General features: G+C 42.6%; 1 protein-coding gene across 2 annotated transcripts in view; it reads right to left on the bottom strand.

Annotated features, from left to right (window-relative positions):
- Positions 1-20,000, bottom strand: part of LOC122246600 (homeobox protein caupolican) — a 103,938-nt gene that overhangs the window by 4,692 nt on the left and 79,246 nt on the right. The window contains exons 6-9 of one of the 2 annotated variants that reach the window (XM_043005251.2): positions 3,203-3,357; positions 2,393-2,622; positions 1,926-2,258; positions 1,630-1,774 (exon numbers count right to left, since the gene is read on the bottom strand). In XM_043005251.2, coding sequence (XP_042861185.1) covers positions 1,648-1,774; positions 1,926-2,258; positions 2,393-2,622; positions 3,203-3,357 — 845 coding nt within the window. In that variant the 3' untranslated portion in view covers positions 1,630-1,647. Of the gene's footprint in view, positions 1-1,629; positions 1,775-1,925; positions 2,259-2,392; positions 2,623-3,190; positions 3,358-20,000 lie in introns of both variants that reach the window. The other variant, XM_043005250.2, reaches the window with a different exon arrangement.

The raw sequence follows: 20,000 nt of genomic DNA, 5'->3' as shown, positions 1-20,000 counted from the left end.
GTATATGTATATGTATATGTATATGTATATGTATATATATATGTTTATATGTGTATATGTATATATATTTTTATTATTATTATTATATTATTATTATATTATATATCCATATATAAATGTGTGTATATTATATATTATTATATATATATATTATATATATATATATATATACATATACATATACATATACATATACATATACATATACATATGTATACATATATATAATATATATAACATATAAATTTATATATACATACATATATATGTATATATATATATATATATATATATATATATATATATATATATATATACATAATGTATCACACACACACATACTTACATAAATACATAAATACATACATACATACATACATACATACATACATACATACATACATACACACGCACGACTAAAATCATGAAAACAAATAAAAGACCGGCAGTGTTAAATTTTCTGAAATATGCGCAACACGACCCTCTTTCAGCCGGGATAACACATGAAAGTCACCGAAAACGCGCCGCAAATGGAACGTTGATGTTTTAACCATAGCATTAAATGAACTCTTTTCTACGACAAATCATCACAAGGAGCAACCTAAATATGTAACACTAAACGGACAACGTTAAATTATCAGAGCACTTAACTCTCTAACAATGCGGCAGTAAAGTCTATCATGGCGTCACTAACAGCACCTCACAACCCGGCATTAGCATACCCTCTCGTCCGCTTAATATAAACGTCACAATTAAGTGTTATCGTTGGATGCTAATTAATGATGGCAAAATCCAAACAAAATCCACTGGCGCGAATTCGGTTCCTGACGGCGAGCCTCGACCGCATACCGAAGTATTTGTTACCTTACGGATTGGCTTTCATCCTCGTAAAGCAGCTTCGAAACAAGGTTGCTCGTCTGAATATTTCTGGACAGGTATTCACTCTGTTCAAGGGGCCGCATCTCGGAACATCATTAACACTAGCTCGGGTAAAATAAAAGGGGATTCTATACTACAGTCGGAAGTTCAACTGACAAAAACAAAGTAAATAACGACGTGAAAACTGTTGGAAGTATGGTGTAGCAGAGCTCTTATTTATCTTACTATCTCAACTCCGATCACCACCCAAAACTTGGGACAAGTGACCAGAATCTGAGAGTAGAGTGTTCATGTCCGTGCTTTCTGACTTTAACTGTGCTCTAATTTCTGCATAGATGTATATTCTTTTCCATTAGATATGTTAGTATTGTTTAAAAAACGTTAGGTTATATACAGAAGGACATGAATACTATACGCTTTATCAGTCTAAAATTCGTCCTTAGATAAAAATTCGGCCAGCGATCGAACGCAGTGACTGGGACGCAGCCTCACCTGGCGAGAGCAGTCGCAGCTCTGAAGGTGTCGCAGCCCACACCTGGCATGTCTGCCGGATCAAACAACACTCTCTACTTGAGGGGAATTCCTATAGTTCCTTTTGGATCGCGTAACCTCGTGTGTAATCCAGGTAGTAATGGCTGGTGCTTTCTTTCCCTCGCCTATGTCATTAACGGCAATTAAGCTGACCCCCCTACCGAGTGCAAGAGGCACAGTTCGCATGCAGATGACAGCCCTAGAGATGTCCTTGCTTACCTGCTTATTACACTGGCTTCACGACACGTAGGGTCCTGCTGTGACGGGGCCCCCTTGTACCTGCTGCGACTGCTGGCATGGCATCTGCTGCTGGTTCGCCATTTGCGACGTCTGCTGTGCAACCTGCGGTCCACCCTGCTGAGAGCTAAAAGCAGAGCGACCTGTTAGTGACTGCCGTGCGCCTGAGGGGAGGTGGTATTCCATGATTCCGAATCTATATGCATGACATTTGCAATACTCATGAAGAAAGAATATAAATTTAAAGATAGTATAGAGGAAAGCTAAGAGAAACCTACGTCTTATAGACGGGGGTGAAGGCGGTGGAGGGCATAGTCGCCGCCCCTGTGTTGGTGTGGGTTACGTTGCCAGCGTGTGAGGTGGGTCCTCCCTGGTACCGCTGGTGTAAGGAGGCATCGCCGACTGGAGCGCCAGGGGCTCCTGGTGCGGGTAAGGGCGCCGTGGAGCCCCGGGAGCATGATGAGAGCCCACCAGCCATGTTGGCGCCGTAGCTGCCTGACGTGGAGCCGCCGAGGAAAGCTCCGGCGCCAAGGCCGCCCTGGCCTTGCTGGTTCTGCTGTCCCTTGGCGTTGGGCGGCGTCTGAGGCGGGGTGTCTGTGCCTACACCATCACTGTGTCAGGGAGAAATTGGTGTTATTTTCTATAAAATACTACGATTTATTTTATTCGTTATCTTCATTATGTAGATTAAAATCTACTGACTCATTGGAGTGTCGAAGACTATGGAATTGACTTTAAGGTTTACCTGTATCCTGCCATATATTGTGCTGGGTTAACTCCGGACATAAGGTGATTAAACCGAGTGTATTGCTGTTGGGCGGGAGGGATGGTGGGCGGCAGGGGAAAGGTGGTGCCACCTGCAAGCCACCCGCTGCCAGGTGGACCGCCCGTAGGCGGGGGAGTCTTGCAAGCTGCTGTGTCGGCTAGAGACCAAATCTTGGGTTTGGCGGAAGGCAGTGAAACCGCACAGTCACTCTGTAGGTGGGACAGAACATCGGAGGATCAGTGAACGGCCTCCATGCGCATCGAAGGTTGCGCCAAAAGAAGTTATGAATTGCATGTTAAGTGAAACAGAATTGTGAAATTACTTTTGGGGGGGAGGATACATTGATACACTGTTGATACACTGATGAGATGAAATCAAATTGATTCACAGACATATACAATATTCAATGGAGAATACTGATAGCTAACACTAATATTACTATCTATTGTTCCCACATATTCCAACTGCCATTATTAACTCTCATAAAAATATATAGAAAATATATCACAACCATTAATTTAGTTTAGTCTAAATATCAAATCAAACACTTATTGTAAGACATTGCTATTCAGCATATCTTCTATTAAATTAACATCATGTTCTTAATCAAACTACTTCATTAGAAAAAAAAAATTAAATCTAATTACAGCAAGTCTTAACACCATAAAACCAAAAAACAAACTAATTACACAATTCAAAATTCGACGTAACTACAAGCACCACTACAAAGCTACACAATACCATCACAACACCCAAACAATAGAAAGGGTCACCCACCATTATGCTTACCTTCTCTCCCTTAGGCACAGTGAAGGGGTTGGTGGGGTGGAGTGTGGGTGTGGGGGAGATGGCAGCGGTGACGGCCTTCGTGCCCCCAACCACCCCTCCCTCACACGGCTTCAACTCCGTCTGGCCCTCTCCTTCTTCCACCTTCGTCTCCGTCACTAGGGGGGGGGAGAAAGAAAAAGAGGTCGTTAGTTTTTTTTTTTCGTTTTTTTCCGAGTAGAAGGTTCAATTAGTTCTAAAAAGTAAATTAGGTTCAAAACTACGTAATATTCATATGTATAACGTGTATATATATACATATATACATACACATACACATACACATACACATACATATACATATATAAATATATAAATATATACATATATACATATATATGTGTGTGTGTGCGCGCGCGTATATATATATATATATATATATATATATATATATATATATATATATTCATTCATGTAAGAAATCACACAAGTGCGTCGTGGCATGAAAGGAGAGATAAAAAAATCACAATTTGATAGTCCTCCTTTCTAAACAGCGGCCCAATCATCCCCATTAGATTGCAACCCCCGAGCCAGCCAGGTAATACAACATGCAAGATGCTGAGGGTTATTATCTAAATTATTTAAGACAGTCATTATCTAGCCCGGTAATGTCTACGTTCAACTCCGCCATCAGCCGTGAGTGACAGGAGAATACTTAGTCATATCAACACCCAGCTGTCAGGTGAAAATGTCAACACCGCTTTGCTTTGAGAAACGCTCCTTGTTTGCTAATAGGCCTATTCTAGATCCATTCTGGGGGGCTTTCTGTTTGTGTCTATGTCTCTAGAGCGCTCTTGAATCCATTGCGGGTTCATATAGAAGCGAAGATCCATGATAATGTAGTTCTCTCTCTCTCTCTCTCTCTCTCTCTCTCTCTCTCTCTCTCTCTATATATATATATATATATATATATATATATATATATATATATATATATATATATATATGTGTGTGTGTGTGTGTGTGTGTGTGTGTGTGTGTGTGTGTGTGTGTGTGTGTTTGTGTGTTTATGTTTGTGCGCGCGGGTGTGTGTGTGTGTGTGTGTGTGTGTGTGTGTGTGTGTGTGTGTGTGTGTGTGTGTGTGTGTGTGTGTGTGTGTGTGTGTGTGTGTGTGCACGTGTGATACAGCTTCCCTCCAATTCTCTGAGATTTACTAACTCGAGTACAACACCAAGCGACTAATTTACTCATAAACAGTAAGCGCTCAGGGTACATAAACCACTGCTGACTAACCGCCCAGCCTGGTCCTGCTGCCTCATTCACTACACCACGGAAGTCTTTATGATGGGGTGTACACTAGTATTTAAACAGGTCCTGTTGTGTATACGCAACGACACTGCAGATTCACGTCTGGATTAGTTAGCGTAGCCATGCGTCAGAAATAAGACCCAAGTGTCTCTCTTTTCATAAAATTGGAATAAGAATTTCCTACTCTCTTCCCAGACGCAGTGACGCTCTGTTAGACATCACCTTAATATTCTTCTCGTCGTCGCCAGTGCAAATTTGTTTGGCCAATTAGGAAAACAAACTTTGAAATTGAAGACGGCACTGACCAGTAAACAGGCATTAAAGTCTGAGAAAAATAAAGGGCATTTAAACTCAAGATAGCAACAATATCCCGGCAGATCACCTCAGACATAAACAATGTGGCAGTCCGTTGCTGGGTCACCGGCGCATACAAAATCTCCCATCCATTCATCCCTCTCGCTATATAATTCCAGTGAACACACGGTGGCACGGTATCTTCACAGTCAAGAGTGCCACGGTCGTCGAGCAGAGCGCCCTACAATCTGGCGATGAGGGTAACACAAGCCACAGCAGAAGAGAGTCAAAACAGAGCTCATTCCCGGGCCGTTGACGGACGAACCTAATCTGTCGCAGCGAAGTGGTCCGTGATGCCACCAACAGCTCCTCCTATTTTGCGATCGCACGTTTGTTTATAAGCAGACTTGTGTCATTCATTTGTTATCTCCCGCCTCGTTACGTCGGGTTGAAATTACAAGTTCCAACGTTCAAGTTTACTTTCATTTGCTCAACACGGGTTGGTGTTTCTGAAATTAGCTATATAGCGTTGCAAAGGAACATTTTGTGATTTCGCAATTATCTCTAATATGAGGGCGGCACGTCTATAAATTTTGCAAGGAAAGCTTAAAATCGCATGAAAGACTGTTGATTAGACAGATAATGCCTTAGCGACTGTTTAATCTTCAATGACTCTGGTGACGTTTTTATGTGTAGGATGTGTAAACCCGTCTATTTTCCCTCTCGGCCTTCTGTATTTTCTTATGTCCTTCCGTGTATATGTTAGCCATACCCACACGATGCACATATGGTACGCCATATTTTTCTACGACAAATGGGCACATTCCTTTCAGTGAGTTGTTGGTGCAATTTCACAATTAGTGTCTCGCCAGAAACGACAAGAAGTCTCCGATTTACTCTGCCTTTTACTCTACCATTTATTCCGCTATAAATCCCCCCAGATAGTCACCTAGTGGAAAAATAGGGGGAGAGCCGACGGCAGACCCGCCCGGCTCGAAATCAGACCCCGAAACACTCCCGCGCATCGCCTCTCATCAGCCTTAAACAGCGGGCGACGGAAACCCTAGGAGCCTTTATCAGTATAATTAGCAAACAATGAGCCATCCCGCCATATTAAACTTCCTCATACGCCACTCGCCTGATGCAGTGTTTACTCAGTGTAAATCCCGGCGCGAAACTGATGTACGCTGAGCAGAATATTACACGGGATCTGTGATGCCGCGCACTTGTCACTAGAGCCTTTAATCTGGCCCTGTTTACCTTGCTATGACACGGGGCGTCTCGCTGCCAGCCAGTCGGGTAGGGGACTGGGGGGAGGGGGTAGAGGGCCCCTTTCTTAACACGGGGATGTGGAGTACAAGAGGGGGAGGGGGGAGGTACCTCTCTAGTGAACTTACGTCATGAGGATTCAAAACGGGTTTATTATATATATAAAAATGTGAGAATGCGTATCATGAGAGTCAAGATTGACCATTCAGACTGCGCGGGGAAAACACAAGAAGGGGAGCAGTGCGTGTAAATATAACTACGCGTAAAACTAGCAGTTCCATAGTTCAGTCTCGGTATATATGTTGCCATTAAGCTGATTCTCGTGCTTAATAGAAAGAGTCGTTTGGTATGGTTCCTCAAATTAAATCTTCCTGTTTTCCGAGGAAGGAGCTTCTCTGAACCTAACAAAATTAAAAATATCAAGTCTAACCTAATTATACCCCGAGCAATAATTTCAGCGTTCGCGTCACTGCCTTCGCCTCCTCGCCCCGCCTCCTCTGCCAGGTGTTAGTCTTGCTTGCCTGCTGGTACAACACCGTAAAAACTCTTTGATACCGCGATGAACAGTTGAAACCTCTTGATGCAAAATTGGCGCCCTAAGCTTGCCCTGATCTTCCAAACGTTCTTTAATGCTGGTCAAATCATGTTAAACCCCCGCACGATTCAAGAATACAGGATTGGATTAAACTAAAGAGCTAGACAATACTAAGGCTAGTTACCCCCCCCCCCACATACACACACACCAGCCAAACTAGTCCAAGGCTCTTGCCCACAAAGAAAATTTCATTTCACTTAATTTCTTTCAAGATACGAATAAGCCAGCACTACGTTTGTGTTTCAAAACATACAGGTGTGTTTTACATAATGTGCGTTTTTGTTTCGGACGTGTGTTCGCGATAGTTTACACGGAGATATTTTTACGTGAGTCTGAGTATTTATTTTTTTGAGGCCATAACTGATGTCGGCGGAAATCATCTTCATAAATCTCCTAGGGGAGTTATTGTATCCACCAATTTCTCGCGCGGTAAACGAGCATCTACATCTTCCCCGTAGCATCCCGCGCCAACCTAAACAAGGGAGCCTGAAGCATGGTTAGCATCATCAAAACTGCTTCGCGGTGGCTTCTCGACTGTCGGCGATGAATGGGTCTCTTAGATTCAGGAAATCCTTGCAAGTTGCACAGAGTGGCGAACAAGTGTCGGACATTTTTCACCGTCGGCGGCCCAGGCAGCGTTCGATAAACTAGCTCTCCGTGTTGTGTTATTCGGCGGGCTTTTCCCTTTACGAAGTGATACGATCGCCTTTTATTTTTTGGCACGCATGTAGACCGAGGAAAAACAAATGGCAAGATAAATTATCCGCTTCTATGCCCAATCCTCTGATCTATAGTCGCCCGCATACCGTCACTTTACGAGTAGCTGTAAATGCATCAGTAACACCGTGCTAACAAGTGCAATAAAACATATCTACTTATTTCAGCACATGATCGCGCAGGTCCCTGTTTCACTCAACAATATTTGTCCAAACCTTTTCCACCGCGCTCGTCTCTCTTCCTCACAAGACTTAAAACATGTTTACTGCAACAAACATCGAGAGTGTTGTTTAGGTATGTGAGCAATGCCACCTTTTTACCAAGGGTCTGAACTAAAGCGCCTTACTGAAAAATTGGCTGTGGAGGGCGAGGCAAGAGTTACCTTGGGTCAATATTCTTTCTTAAACTCGGAGTAAGGGTCGTAGGATCGTGTAGTTACCTTCGATGGGTAAAAATACCCTCGGAGACGTGCAACGTAGAATCGCCTCCGTCTTGGTGGCATCCCGGTTATTCCGAGAGCTGATGATTAAGGGCGGGGGAAAACGCATTCTTTGCTGCGAATACAAAGCCTACAGCCGCGTCCTCTCCAGTTTTATGAGCAAACATCGCTAGGTCATGAAATTAAGATTCTCGTAAATCTACAATGATGTAACACGGGTCGCCCGACATCAAAAAAAAACTTGTCTTCGAACATTTCCAAATACGCAAAATGTATTACCTCTCGTCTTCGGCGCTCGGGAATCTCGGACAGTCAGTCGCAAGCAACTGATGAAAACACTCGGCGGTTCAACCATATCCGACCTGCCCTTAGGATTAGCTATTCAGAGGAGTTATACGAATTTCATTTAGTGCGAGAAAATCACAAGGCGGGGCGCAGAAGGCAAGATATTTGTGGTTTTGTCGCTCGAAAAAAAAGATCGAAAACGCGGTGCGGGGAGCCAGTGACACCAAACCATGTTTACAGCTGAAAAAGTAAGAATCCATTTAGACTTGGAAAATGCGTATCCTACCGCAGTTTTATCAATTTTATATACCAATACATCATCTTGTGCATTGCGTACTAAAATATTCAAGTAAAATGAAATATTCGGAACGCCGTCGTTTCAGAATGTGAGGGGAACAATTCTCCAGTTGTTATGTTGCTGAAAATTCCTCGCGGAGGTTTGCATGCATCTTTGAATTTCTCAGGATGTTTTCTTGTCCGTCGCGCTTTTTTCTCCTCCTTCTTTTTTATAGACACGCATGTACGAGAGCTCAATCTGCTAACCGATAACAAGGAATCGAACTTTTCTCGCGTTGACAACAGTTGGATTCTTCCATCTGTCACTTCACTCACAACTCACCACCCCCGCCCCCCTCCCCCTTCCCCTCAGACCTTGTATGGCTACACCCATCTCCTTGTCCCTCGGGCTATCTCAAAATCGTGATCTCCAGTGCTTTACTCAGGTATCGGCTCATTCATCGCCATTAGTCAGCTGTGTTCTGTCGGAGAAGAATACCTTTGTATTAAGAGAATATCAGCAGAGTCATGTTTGGACTAATGGTTACCCCACGTTCCTAGGCCATGATTCGCTAATTATCGCAAAGGCTCGTTCGTGTGAGGTGTCTCTCGTACAGATGAGGAATTGTGAGGAGGGGGGGGGGGCTGCTATAATTTGGGTCTTTGATGGTTTGCAGCTGCCCACTTTCAGTTTGGGACAATTTACGTATAAAAAAAACGGTACCTGAGTTAAGTAGTGGGACTGAGGAATTAATTTCTGTGTTTGAATTTTGTTGTTTGTTTGTTTATTATTACTATAACTGAAAAAGCACATATGAATAAACTATATTTACTTCAAATTTAATGGTACAGTGTTGCAAAGAACAGTACTAAAAGACTTACACGAGGCTTTGGTCTAGATTCTTGGAGATACAAAGATACTAACACACAGGTGATACACAGAAGACAAAAAAAAACACATTTCGACTACCCCGCCGCTATACTTTTTTAATCACTTTTTACTCTTCTTTTTATACCATAATATGTATATATATCGATAGTCCCGAAATGCTCGTGGGCGTGGTGGGCGAATCCCCAGCGCACGCCCAATCTTGCGGATCTACGAAAACAACACAACCTTTATGGGTGATTAGGACTGGGCTGTTGATCCGTCCTTAGCTTGTGGTTTCTCCGCGACCCGCATACTCCGTGTGTGTGTGTGTGTGTGTGTGTGTGTGTGTGTGTGTGTGTGTGTGTGTGTGTGTGTGTGTGTGTGTGTGTGTGTGTGCGCGCGTGCGTGCGTGCGCGCGCGCGTGAGAAAGAGAATGAGGTAGCAACAAAAAGAGAAATAAACATACAGACAGACATACACAAAAAGAGGCAAAGAAAGCAACAACAATAACAACAACAAACACGCGGAACTCAAATTGACAAAAAAAAAAAAAAAAATACATTCACACAACATGTATCCCCTTGCTAAAGTAAAACCAATGTTGTGCGCGTTTCTTCATCAGAAAAATTAAATAAACAAGTAGCCAGGATCCACTGGCTCTTAACGTCGCGCTGAGCAATAAGGCTCGAGTGTTCTCCACAAGTACACTGATCCGCGCACAAGCACCGCATCTGTCAACCGGCCTGTGATCTTCAACATCTAGGAGCAACTGCAAGATTTATCCTTCTTCATGTTTTCTTTCTTTTCTCTTTTTTTTTTCTTTTTTTTTTTTTGAATCCCCTTCCCCCTCTTCCTCTAACCCCCACCTTCAACCCACTCCGACCCACCCCCAATTCCCCTTCCCCCCTACCCTCCACGACCACGCTCGTAAGATGCCGCAAATTCCTCTAAATATTTCTCGCTTTTCTAGCAACAAACCCACCTCGTGCCCAATCACCATTAAGATCACACATAAGAGAGGGAAAGGGAGGGGAAATGTAAGATAAAAAAGAAGGGCAAAAAAAGGAAGAAAAAAAAAAAGGGTGAGGGCAGGTGGGAAGGTTAGGCTATGGGGGAGGAAGGGGTTGATGTGGAGGGAAGGAGTTGGGGTAGGGAGGGAGGGAGGGAGGGAAGGGGTTGGGAGGAAGGGAGGGTGGGAAGGAAGGCTTTGGGAGGGAGGGAGTTTGGGATGGAGGGACGGGCATTGGGAGGGAAGAGATGGGAGGTAGGAGGGGGAGGGAGAGAGAGGGAGATCAGAAGGCTAAGAGATAGCGACGTAAAGACCAAACGTGTGAAAGCTATGGCGCTGATCGCAACGAATGTTATAAACGTCAGTTGGGAGTTGGAGGTTCGTGTTGTATCCTTGCTTCATTCGTCCGTTTTTTTCTTTACTGTCATTTGGGTAGCGTAAAAACGATATTTTCTCCTCGTATTTTCGATCTTTCTTGGTCTCTCTTGCTCTCTCTTTCTTACACTTCGTCTACCTACATTTGGTTTCTCTGTTTCTTTGCGCATTTTGTGAATAGCTGTATCACAAAAAAGCAAATCATCGTATACCTATTTTAGTTCAGGTCTACTTTCTTTAAGGGTTATTGCCATATAACTTTTTTTTCTTCTTTTCTAATTGGTTCTATCTAATTTTCGTTTCTTCATAATTTGCTTAAACACACACACACACACACACACACACACACACACACACACACACACACACACACACACACACACACACACACACACACACACACACACACACTTCCTTCCCCCCGGTTCTTCCTCTTCCCCCGCACACCCGTCCTGCAGTAGCGAAGTGGGTGACTCTCCGTCAGAGTAATGTATGGTGTCAGGCAGAGTAATAAATCGCAGTGTTTACGTTGGATGTCGGGGTCGGTCGAGACTCCAGAAGGGAAGGTCTTGGGGCGCCGTATATCATACAGCGGGAGGTACCGGATGGGGGAGGGGGGCGAGGACAGGCGGTGGGATGGGAGAGGGAGAGGGCAAGGGAGAAGGAGAGGGTAAGGCTGATGGAGAGGAAGGGGAATAGGGACGGGGGGAAGGAGATGGTAAGGGTTGAGAGAGAGAAAGAGTGAGAAAGTATTCGTAGAAAGCATGAGGAAAATTAAATTAAAATGGAGATAAGAACAGATAGAAACTACAGTGGGAAAATACACCAACAACAAGCGAATTACGACGGTCGAAAATAGCCCAAACTCGGCCTTTCTACAGACACCTGACCAAAACTAAGAGAGTCATCCAGGTGAGGCAAGATACCCTAAATGCTCACGAATGCATCAGACCGGCTTTGAACTCCGAATCTTAAGCAAACAGCAAGAGGTAACAGCACCGTCCGCCAAGCCAGCATGAGAAGGTCCACCTACATCTGTAGACAACAAATCGCTCGAAACGGCCACAAAATTTAAAGCCTCGAGCTTCCCGCCAAAATCTCGTTTACTTAGGAGGTGACGCCAGAACTTGCAACAGTCAGCAAAGGTAAACAGAACTGCATAAAACATTATCCTTTCTAGACTTTGATGATTGTACACTTGATAGTATGTATAGCAATATACCTTTTATTGGATGTAATGTTAAATAGGTTGTTTCTATTATTTTTTTTTACTGCAGCTTATCTAACATAATGAAATAGATACTTAATATGATTCTTCATAGCATGTATTACAGAAGTATATAAACTTTATCATAATGAATTATGCCAACTGGAAATTTCCTCCGCTAATTATATGAGCTGTTGATTTTATTTAGTATCAACCGAAGTACACGGAAAGAGAGGTTTATCCATTGGTTTATTTTCTGATGTGACGTCATCGATAGCAAATGCAGGAATGAAAACATCTTAGAGAAACCTGCAATCTTAGGCGATATAAAAGCATAGGTCGCAGGCCACGAGGTCAGCCAACAACAAACCCGGTGATATCAGGTAATCCTTATGGGGCCAATCAAACACCTACAAGAATTTGCAGGTATTTACGCATGGACTTTAACAGCCTCGCCAGCGGTAAATAAAAGACCATCTACCGGGGCAAGAATGCAACTGAACGAGTTATTAGAAAGACATAAAACCTCGCTCCACCATTAGATTTTCCGCCCTCGAAGTCCGGCCTTCGCAACGCCCGCGATCCGAAAAAGCCCGAACTTTGATTCTGCGCTCCGGTTATCGCGCTGCGTCTCTTCGTGTTGCATGGCTGTTGCCTAGGATGGTTGCAATGCTTATACGGCGTGCGATACGAATACTTGGTGTTCAATAACGTTATGCCGATATGAATACAAAGAGTGTTTTATTTACGTAGTTTATCTTTGTTTATAATTCATGTAATAAAACATCGACCTACGCTCCTATCTTACAAAAGACATCTATAAAACAAATAATGAAAAAGGCACACTCCACTGAGATTAATAAACGTGCAAAAGGAAGGAGAAAAGCGAGAGAAAGAGAAAACGAACGTTGAAGGAGAGCACTGCTATACGTACTGGAGTAACGCATGTCAAGAAAACCGTTATTCCAGCTAATCGCAAATCTCACTCTCACTCTCAGCTTCCAAGATCCGACCAGACTTTCGCTTTTTTTTAATCGATAATCTCACTATTTGGAAATATGATTTGGCCGCCGACGAGTCTGCCTTTCCTCGGTTTCTCCCCTCTCTCTTCCTCTCCTCTTTCTTGTTCCTCCTTCGCAGCTTACCTCGGAGGAGAAGAAGAAAAAAAACACGGTTTTGGGGGGAAGCAAATTAACGTCTTCCTGCACACTCGCCCCTCCCTTCCTCGTTTTCATCCTCCGCACCTCCGTTATCGTCCTTTTCCCCGTCCTCCTCTTCCACCTCCTCGTCCGCAAGAATCTTCTCTCTTCCCTACCTTCCTCCCCGCTCCCTCCTCCCTCCTCCTTCCTCCCTCCCCCAGAACATGACTGCGACAGAGGACATGAGTGAGTCCCGCAGGTGAGCCGGACACTATCACTCCACATCTAGCCAGCCCCCTCCCCTCTCCCCTCCCCTCCCCTCCCCACGACGGCACAAAAACTCCACCGCCCCCCCTCCCCCCCGTCTCCCTCCCACCCCCACAAAAACACCCTCCTCTCCCTCCGTCACCCGCGAGACGGTCCCAGGGCCTGACACCTTCCTTGTCCTGCTGATAATGAGTCAGAAACCTTTTCTTGCTGTCGTATTTTGTCTCTGAAGTCCAGGCCGCTGTTCCAACTATCTTATAGTCCATCTTATATATAGCTCTTCTAAGGAGGAGACTCGGAGTTTTGTGTTATTGAGTAATCTTTAATCTTGCATTTGCACATTTGCGAATAGGTGACACAGATGTTACTGTTCGTTCTCTCTTTCTCTCTTTCTCTCTCTCTCTCTCTCTCTCTCTCTCTCTCTCTCTCTCTCTCTCTCTCTCTCTCTCTCTCTCTCTCTCTCTCTCTCTCTCTCTCTCTCTCTGCCTGTCTTTCGCTGTCAATAACACTTATCTCTTTTCGGTCTCACCAGCTCACATATTCGTGTGTGTTGGGGGAGGGGGGGGGGGTAGAAGGATAGAAAGATAGATATGTATGTATGTATACATGCATATATATACATATATATACATATCTGTAATACATATATATATATATATATATATATATATATATATATGTACATGTATATATACATACATATATATATATATATATATATATATATATATATATATATATATATATATATTACATATTTATATATATACATATATATATATATATATACATATATATATATATATATATATTATATATATATATATACATATATATAATATATATATATATATACATATATTATATATATATATATATATATATATATATATATATATATATATATATATTTACATATATGTTGTTGTTTTTTTCATCCCAGGTTGAGAAGGGCACTTATCTCCCGGCTGTTCCGACAGTTAGGCAAATTGCGACCTCACGCATATATGTTAATGTAATAATTTACATTACATTTGGGGGTGTCACTGAATACATAAACTAGGAGCAGCTGATAAAGATCCTCTTCACAATTGCAACTTAAATGTTTACTATTTGTTCCTCCAAAAGTTTGAATGTTGCTATCATAAGGACGTCGATTCATGTTGTAACGCATATGTGCAGTTATATATGTGTGACTGATTGATTGGTGTGCGACGTGTGTGTGTGTGTGTGTGTGTATGTGTGTGTGTGTGTGTGTGTGTGTGTGTGTGTGTGTGTGTGTGTGTGTGTGTGTGTGTGTGTGTGTGTGTGTGTGTGTGTGTGTGTGTTTATAGATAGATATATAAACAGATAGATAGATAGAGAAAGAGAGAGAGAGAGAGAGAATGAGAGAAGGAGAGAAAATGAACTATCATTTCGAGAAGAAATAACTGTTTTCGCGTTGCATCATCATTAACCTAAATGACCGCCACCCACCGATTGCTTCTTTGCAATAACGCCGGCTTTTCCATTGTCGTCAGGTCGCGGTCATCACCAGCCACTTCGCGAAACGAGTTCTGATTACGTATATATTTTCTCAATACATAAATAAATAATCTAATATTGGCTGCATGGAGTTTGACTTTAGATAAAAGGAGTTTGCCATAACACCGCTTAAATGAAGAGAATATAAATAAACGTAGCAGCAAGTCTACGCCGTGAAATATATCTGTAAACAAACAGACTTCACCGCTCTATAAATATTGATTTACATTTAGGGATGATCTATGTCTTCGGTACTTCATTATGACAAACACATCCATTAGCATTATGAGCACTTTCATCATATGTGTCCGCCGAAAAATGTCTGAAGTTTTAATCATCATGGTGGGCTTTAAATATATCCATATGAAATTTATTGTCTTTATAAAAAAAAAAATCATATTTTGGATATCTTGTAGGCATGTGCTGACATGAATATGAAGAATTTGAAAATTGGTCATTTGAATGTTAGCAATTTATGGAACTTGGCAATGTTGCAATCCACTGTGCGGTCTCATTAAGCTTGTAACTTTCACCATCCGCAACAGATGATCAAAATTGTCACTTATCTACCTTTGTTCTTGCAATCTGAGCAACTCGTGTATTTTCCCATTGAAAAGCAATCCCGCAGCTGTGTCCGCATGCCACCATTTCATTGAGTACGATGATAACTTTTTGTTCGAATTCAAGGGTAGAAAAAAATAGTAATTTCAAAAACATTACCTATAAGATCACTGAACATATCATTTTGTTCCTCTAAAGTCCGATTAGAAAACGTTTATGTCTCGCATAAAGAAGATTAAGGGACCAACTGTGGCACGGACATATAAATGACCATTATAGCCCCGACTGACATAAACGTAAGTCGGATATCTGGTTTTATGATATTCATCTCATTTCTCGGGAGCAAAACGCATCGCGCTCGCCCTCCCAGGGTCATATATAATTCAGAAATTGAGAGATCTAGAACTTCGACATTCTGATCCCCTTCCGAGTTCAGCCTTAAACAGGAAGACTTCGGTTCCATATTAAAGACCGTCCATAAAATCACAGACGAATTCGTCAGCATAAAAGCGATCCCGGCTTGAGACAGCGAAGGGTCGCCAAGCGAAAATAAAAAAACACGAACACAAACAAACGGAAAAATCTTGGCGGCGGAGTCCGGCTGCGAGCTCACTCCTATGCGATATGATGCCTTTTTTATACGAGGGAGGTTGACAAATTAAAAGCTTTTCTTTGTTACCTGTCACATGTGCACTGAGGCCACGCTGACAGGCATGCATGATGATGATAATGATGATGACCATGATGATGCACAAGGTAACCAGGAGACCGATATGGATTGTCCCTCCGCCGTAGAGTGGACGGAGGCTGTGTTCGGCAGCGCTCATTTTACTTTCGAATCCAGGAATCCCATTTATTATGTAACTAGTTACTCGGATATAGCATTATCTCTATTCCTCTATCTAGTAAAATACTAACATATATAATTGAATGAAGATTTCTGAGACAAAAAAATAAAATAAAATAAAGTTGAGACACTCAAATTAAAAGTCATTTTACATAAATTGAACTCCGACCCCAATTACCTATGGCATTTTAAACCATTATTGAAATGCCATAAAGAGAATCAGAATTACGAATCCTGTCCCATTTTCCACCAAAACGGAACAGGTCGCCTAACCAGTATAATTGCCTGTTTACCGAGAAGTTCCCGAGTCTCAACCCGTTCCCAAAGGCCACGGCCATTTTAGCCCCTAAGCCGGGGTACCGAAGGGTGATAATACTCAGTTCTTAGATATTTCCAAGGCCTTCCTTACATACAGTAGCCGAGTCAGCGACAGAAATATGGGTTATTAATGACATCTTGGGTCTGATTATCTCAGCCCGAGATTTCTTAGCTCAAACTAGCCTTTAAGTATTTAATTTGTTAGTGGATAATTGTATACCCCATTGGGCCAATATAAGGGACTAAGAGGAGTTAATATGGGGGAAGATTAGAGTAATTTAGTCGTCCTGTTGAAACTGTGGGTTACTGGACCGGGTTGCGGGAGTTTGTGTTGCATGGACTCTTTACCTGTAATGCAAGTGATGTTGCTTGGTCATCTTAAGGAGTGCACATGTCCTAGCCATTTTTTTTCTCGCACATCCACAAATGGCTATAACTAAAGATGAGTTATACTGAACGTAGTTGATGGTGACCATCTTCATGACATGACAAATTGTATATAGTTTGTGGATCCCTCTCTTTCCCTTTCCTTTTATCTCTCTCTCTCTCTCCATCTCTCTCATCTTCTCTCTCCCTCTCCCTCTCTCTTACCCTCACCCTCACCCTCACCCTCACCCTCACCCCCAACCCCACCCTCTCCCTCTTTAGTGCCAATAGCATCACACACTTTACAACGAAAGCACACACTATGAGTGAAAATCTAAGACAGTGTGGTGTTTTTTCGCATCTTTCATTCTCAATAGCATGGGATTCAACAGCAAATTTATTTAAGAGGATAATGCCGTTGTGGAGTGGAATGACTACTAAGATGTCAGGAAGTAAACGAAGCATAAAACTTCGCGCTCACACTGAATAATGAAAATTTATGAACGTGTTCAATCTGGTACGTAAGAAACTGGGTGGGGTGTCATTTCTGTGTTTATTATTCTTATTATTTTTAGCATATTTATTATCATTATTGCTATCATTATTATCTTTATTATCATTTTTATTAACATCATTACCCTTGTTGCCGTTGTTGTTGGTGTTTTATTATTATTACTATAATGATCATTATTTTATTTTATCATTAATTTAAAATCGGCATTACCATCATTACCATAATACTTAGTTATTATCATTACCGTTAATCATTATCATTGTCCTCATTATTTTTATCATTATCATTTTTATCACCACCACTATCCTTATCCTTATCATTATAAGTATTATCATTATTATTACCATTATCAAAATTATTACTACGTGGAAGTAAAACCCTATAAAAAAAATCTCAGCACTAACAAAATGCCTTAACCTTTCCCCCGAGAGAAAAGAATCACAGACAAATAAAACATGGCCGCGCAACAGCAAAAGACGAAAAAAAAAGAAAAAAACATAAAAAAAACGAGCGGTCCCACCATTACTGTGAGAAATATTCTGCTTCTTCAAGATGACATTTGGGCCAACATTAACGCCTCGGCTTCTCGGAAGAGCCTCGGCACTGCCTCGCGATCACAGTGTTCTCTCCCAATAACAGTGTTCTTCTCGTATGCTCCTGCCGGCTGGGAATCGTCACAACAGAGGATGTGAAGCTTGTAAACGGGTCAACGGAAAGAGTCGTAGTAGAATGATAAATAAGAATATCGTGGAGGGAGAATGTCGACGAAAGTTTAGTATATGAAGAGGAAAAAGAAAGAATGAGAAAAAAGAGCTTTACCGCGAAGACTGTTGCAGCGGCGGCGGTCCGGTGTAATGCACACGTCACGGGTTATGGAAGATTCCAGCTCTAGAAATCCGTACATTTTCAATAAGACAATAAACAAGTCATTGTGAATTTCATGTATTATGCACATTGGTCAATATATATCTTTTAGTGAATGGAATATGTTAGAGTTATTGTTGATCAATCCTGGGATAACTCCGTAATTTAGATATTTAAGTTAATTTCCATCATTACATATCCGTTCTTGCAATGTTTACCCTATATATATTACTATATGATATATATACACCATGGCTGGCTTTGCCCTACACACATAAAAGTATGGTCACTCAAGATAGATGTCTAAGAAAGTGACTTACATTGTCCGTTTCCCATCTATAAACATACACAATACAAATATGTGGCGTGTAATCCATCAACACGTGTTCCTGGCCATGCGTCATTGCTGGCCTCCAAGTGTCGACATGGGAATTGAGGCTGGCCGGACATGCGTGCATGGCATGCCTAAATAATCTTACCAAAACACACATCCCGAGTTCCAGTTCACACGTGTAGGTGAACACGTATGTCTACATCAATCCCTGTGTGTATATATCAATGTGCAGGCGAGTGTGTGTATGTGTGTGTGTTAGTGAGTGCGTGCGTGTGAGTGTGTGTGGCGGTGTGGCAGGGCAGGTTATGATCGCCGGGCGTAACACAGACCAGACCCCGTAATCTGCACTAACATTACCCAAATTACCCGCCAGACAGCTAACTACCTTTCCAAGCCTCAGAGCCAAGCCGACGTCACACCACGCTTTCCGCTGTCCTGCGTCCGCTTCGTTTTTGTTTCGCCGCGTAGACCTTTGTTTTGGACGCTCGGACCCGCGCCGCGTCTTTCTCCCACGTTATATCCATTTCGATTTTTCACTGTGAATCTACTCGTGCTCAGTGCAGAATTGACCGTTTCAGGGACAGCGGCAGAACTCGCCCCCGATGCGGGCTCCGGATCAGCGCGAATAGATCAATGATTGAGAGAAGAGACGGAACAATGTGCAACTCAACTTCTCAACTGGCAATCCGAACTTGGATGGACGTTCACCTCAGCACATCAATGATTGTGATTTATAAACCTTAAAACATATGGTCTATTACAAAGCAATATTTTGCTTCTAAGTTATTATCCGCCAATGAATCCCGTCGGACATCAACAGAAACAGGTAGGCCAATTTAATTTTAGTTGGAGTTCGCAGTAATGGGGTCGAGTCCGCTCTGAAATGGGAATCTCCGATTTTGACACTGGTGCTGCCGTTGAGTTCGTCCTTCAGTGTAAACGCGGGGTTCTTAAGTACCCCTGACATAGAGGCGACGCTGAAGACTAAATGTGTGCGTAGAAATGATACTCCACCTTCCAGACCCTGACACGAAATTTGCAAAGACACACGCACGGCCCAGTGACACCGCGCGCCCCTCGCTGCCACCCTGCAGCGCCCGCCCGACCCTTCGCTGAGACAAACATTTGTGCCCACACTGTTGTACTACCGTACCCTTCTGATTACTTGTGCTCTCACTTGCGTCCGTGTGGATATTCGCATCCGCAGTGATATGCTCAATCAGACTACTGTACTACCCAGACAGCTGTACCTTCCTAAACTCACCTAGCCATGTGTCAACATGGTGCGCTTGCACCACCATACCTTTACACCTTTGGTACAATGTCCGTTATTGTGCATTTCTTCAAATATGACAAACATTTGATTCTGCAAGTGGAAATTGTTATTCTGGGTCAGCTCCAGTACAACCACGTTTACCAACACCATTGTGACGGGTGCAGCGC

This window comes from Penaeus japonicus, unplaced genomic scaffold (assembly GCF_977035675.1).
Source record: "Penaeus japonicus unplaced genomic scaffold, GWHDUDI00000001_assembly GWHDUDI00000013, whole genome shotgun sequence".
In the NCBI taxonomy this organism is placed as follows: domain Eukaryota; kingdom Metazoa; phylum Arthropoda; class Malacostraca; order Decapoda; family Penaeidae; genus Penaeus; species Penaeus japonicus.
This window is presented reverse-complemented; position numbering and strand designations above follow the sequence as displayed.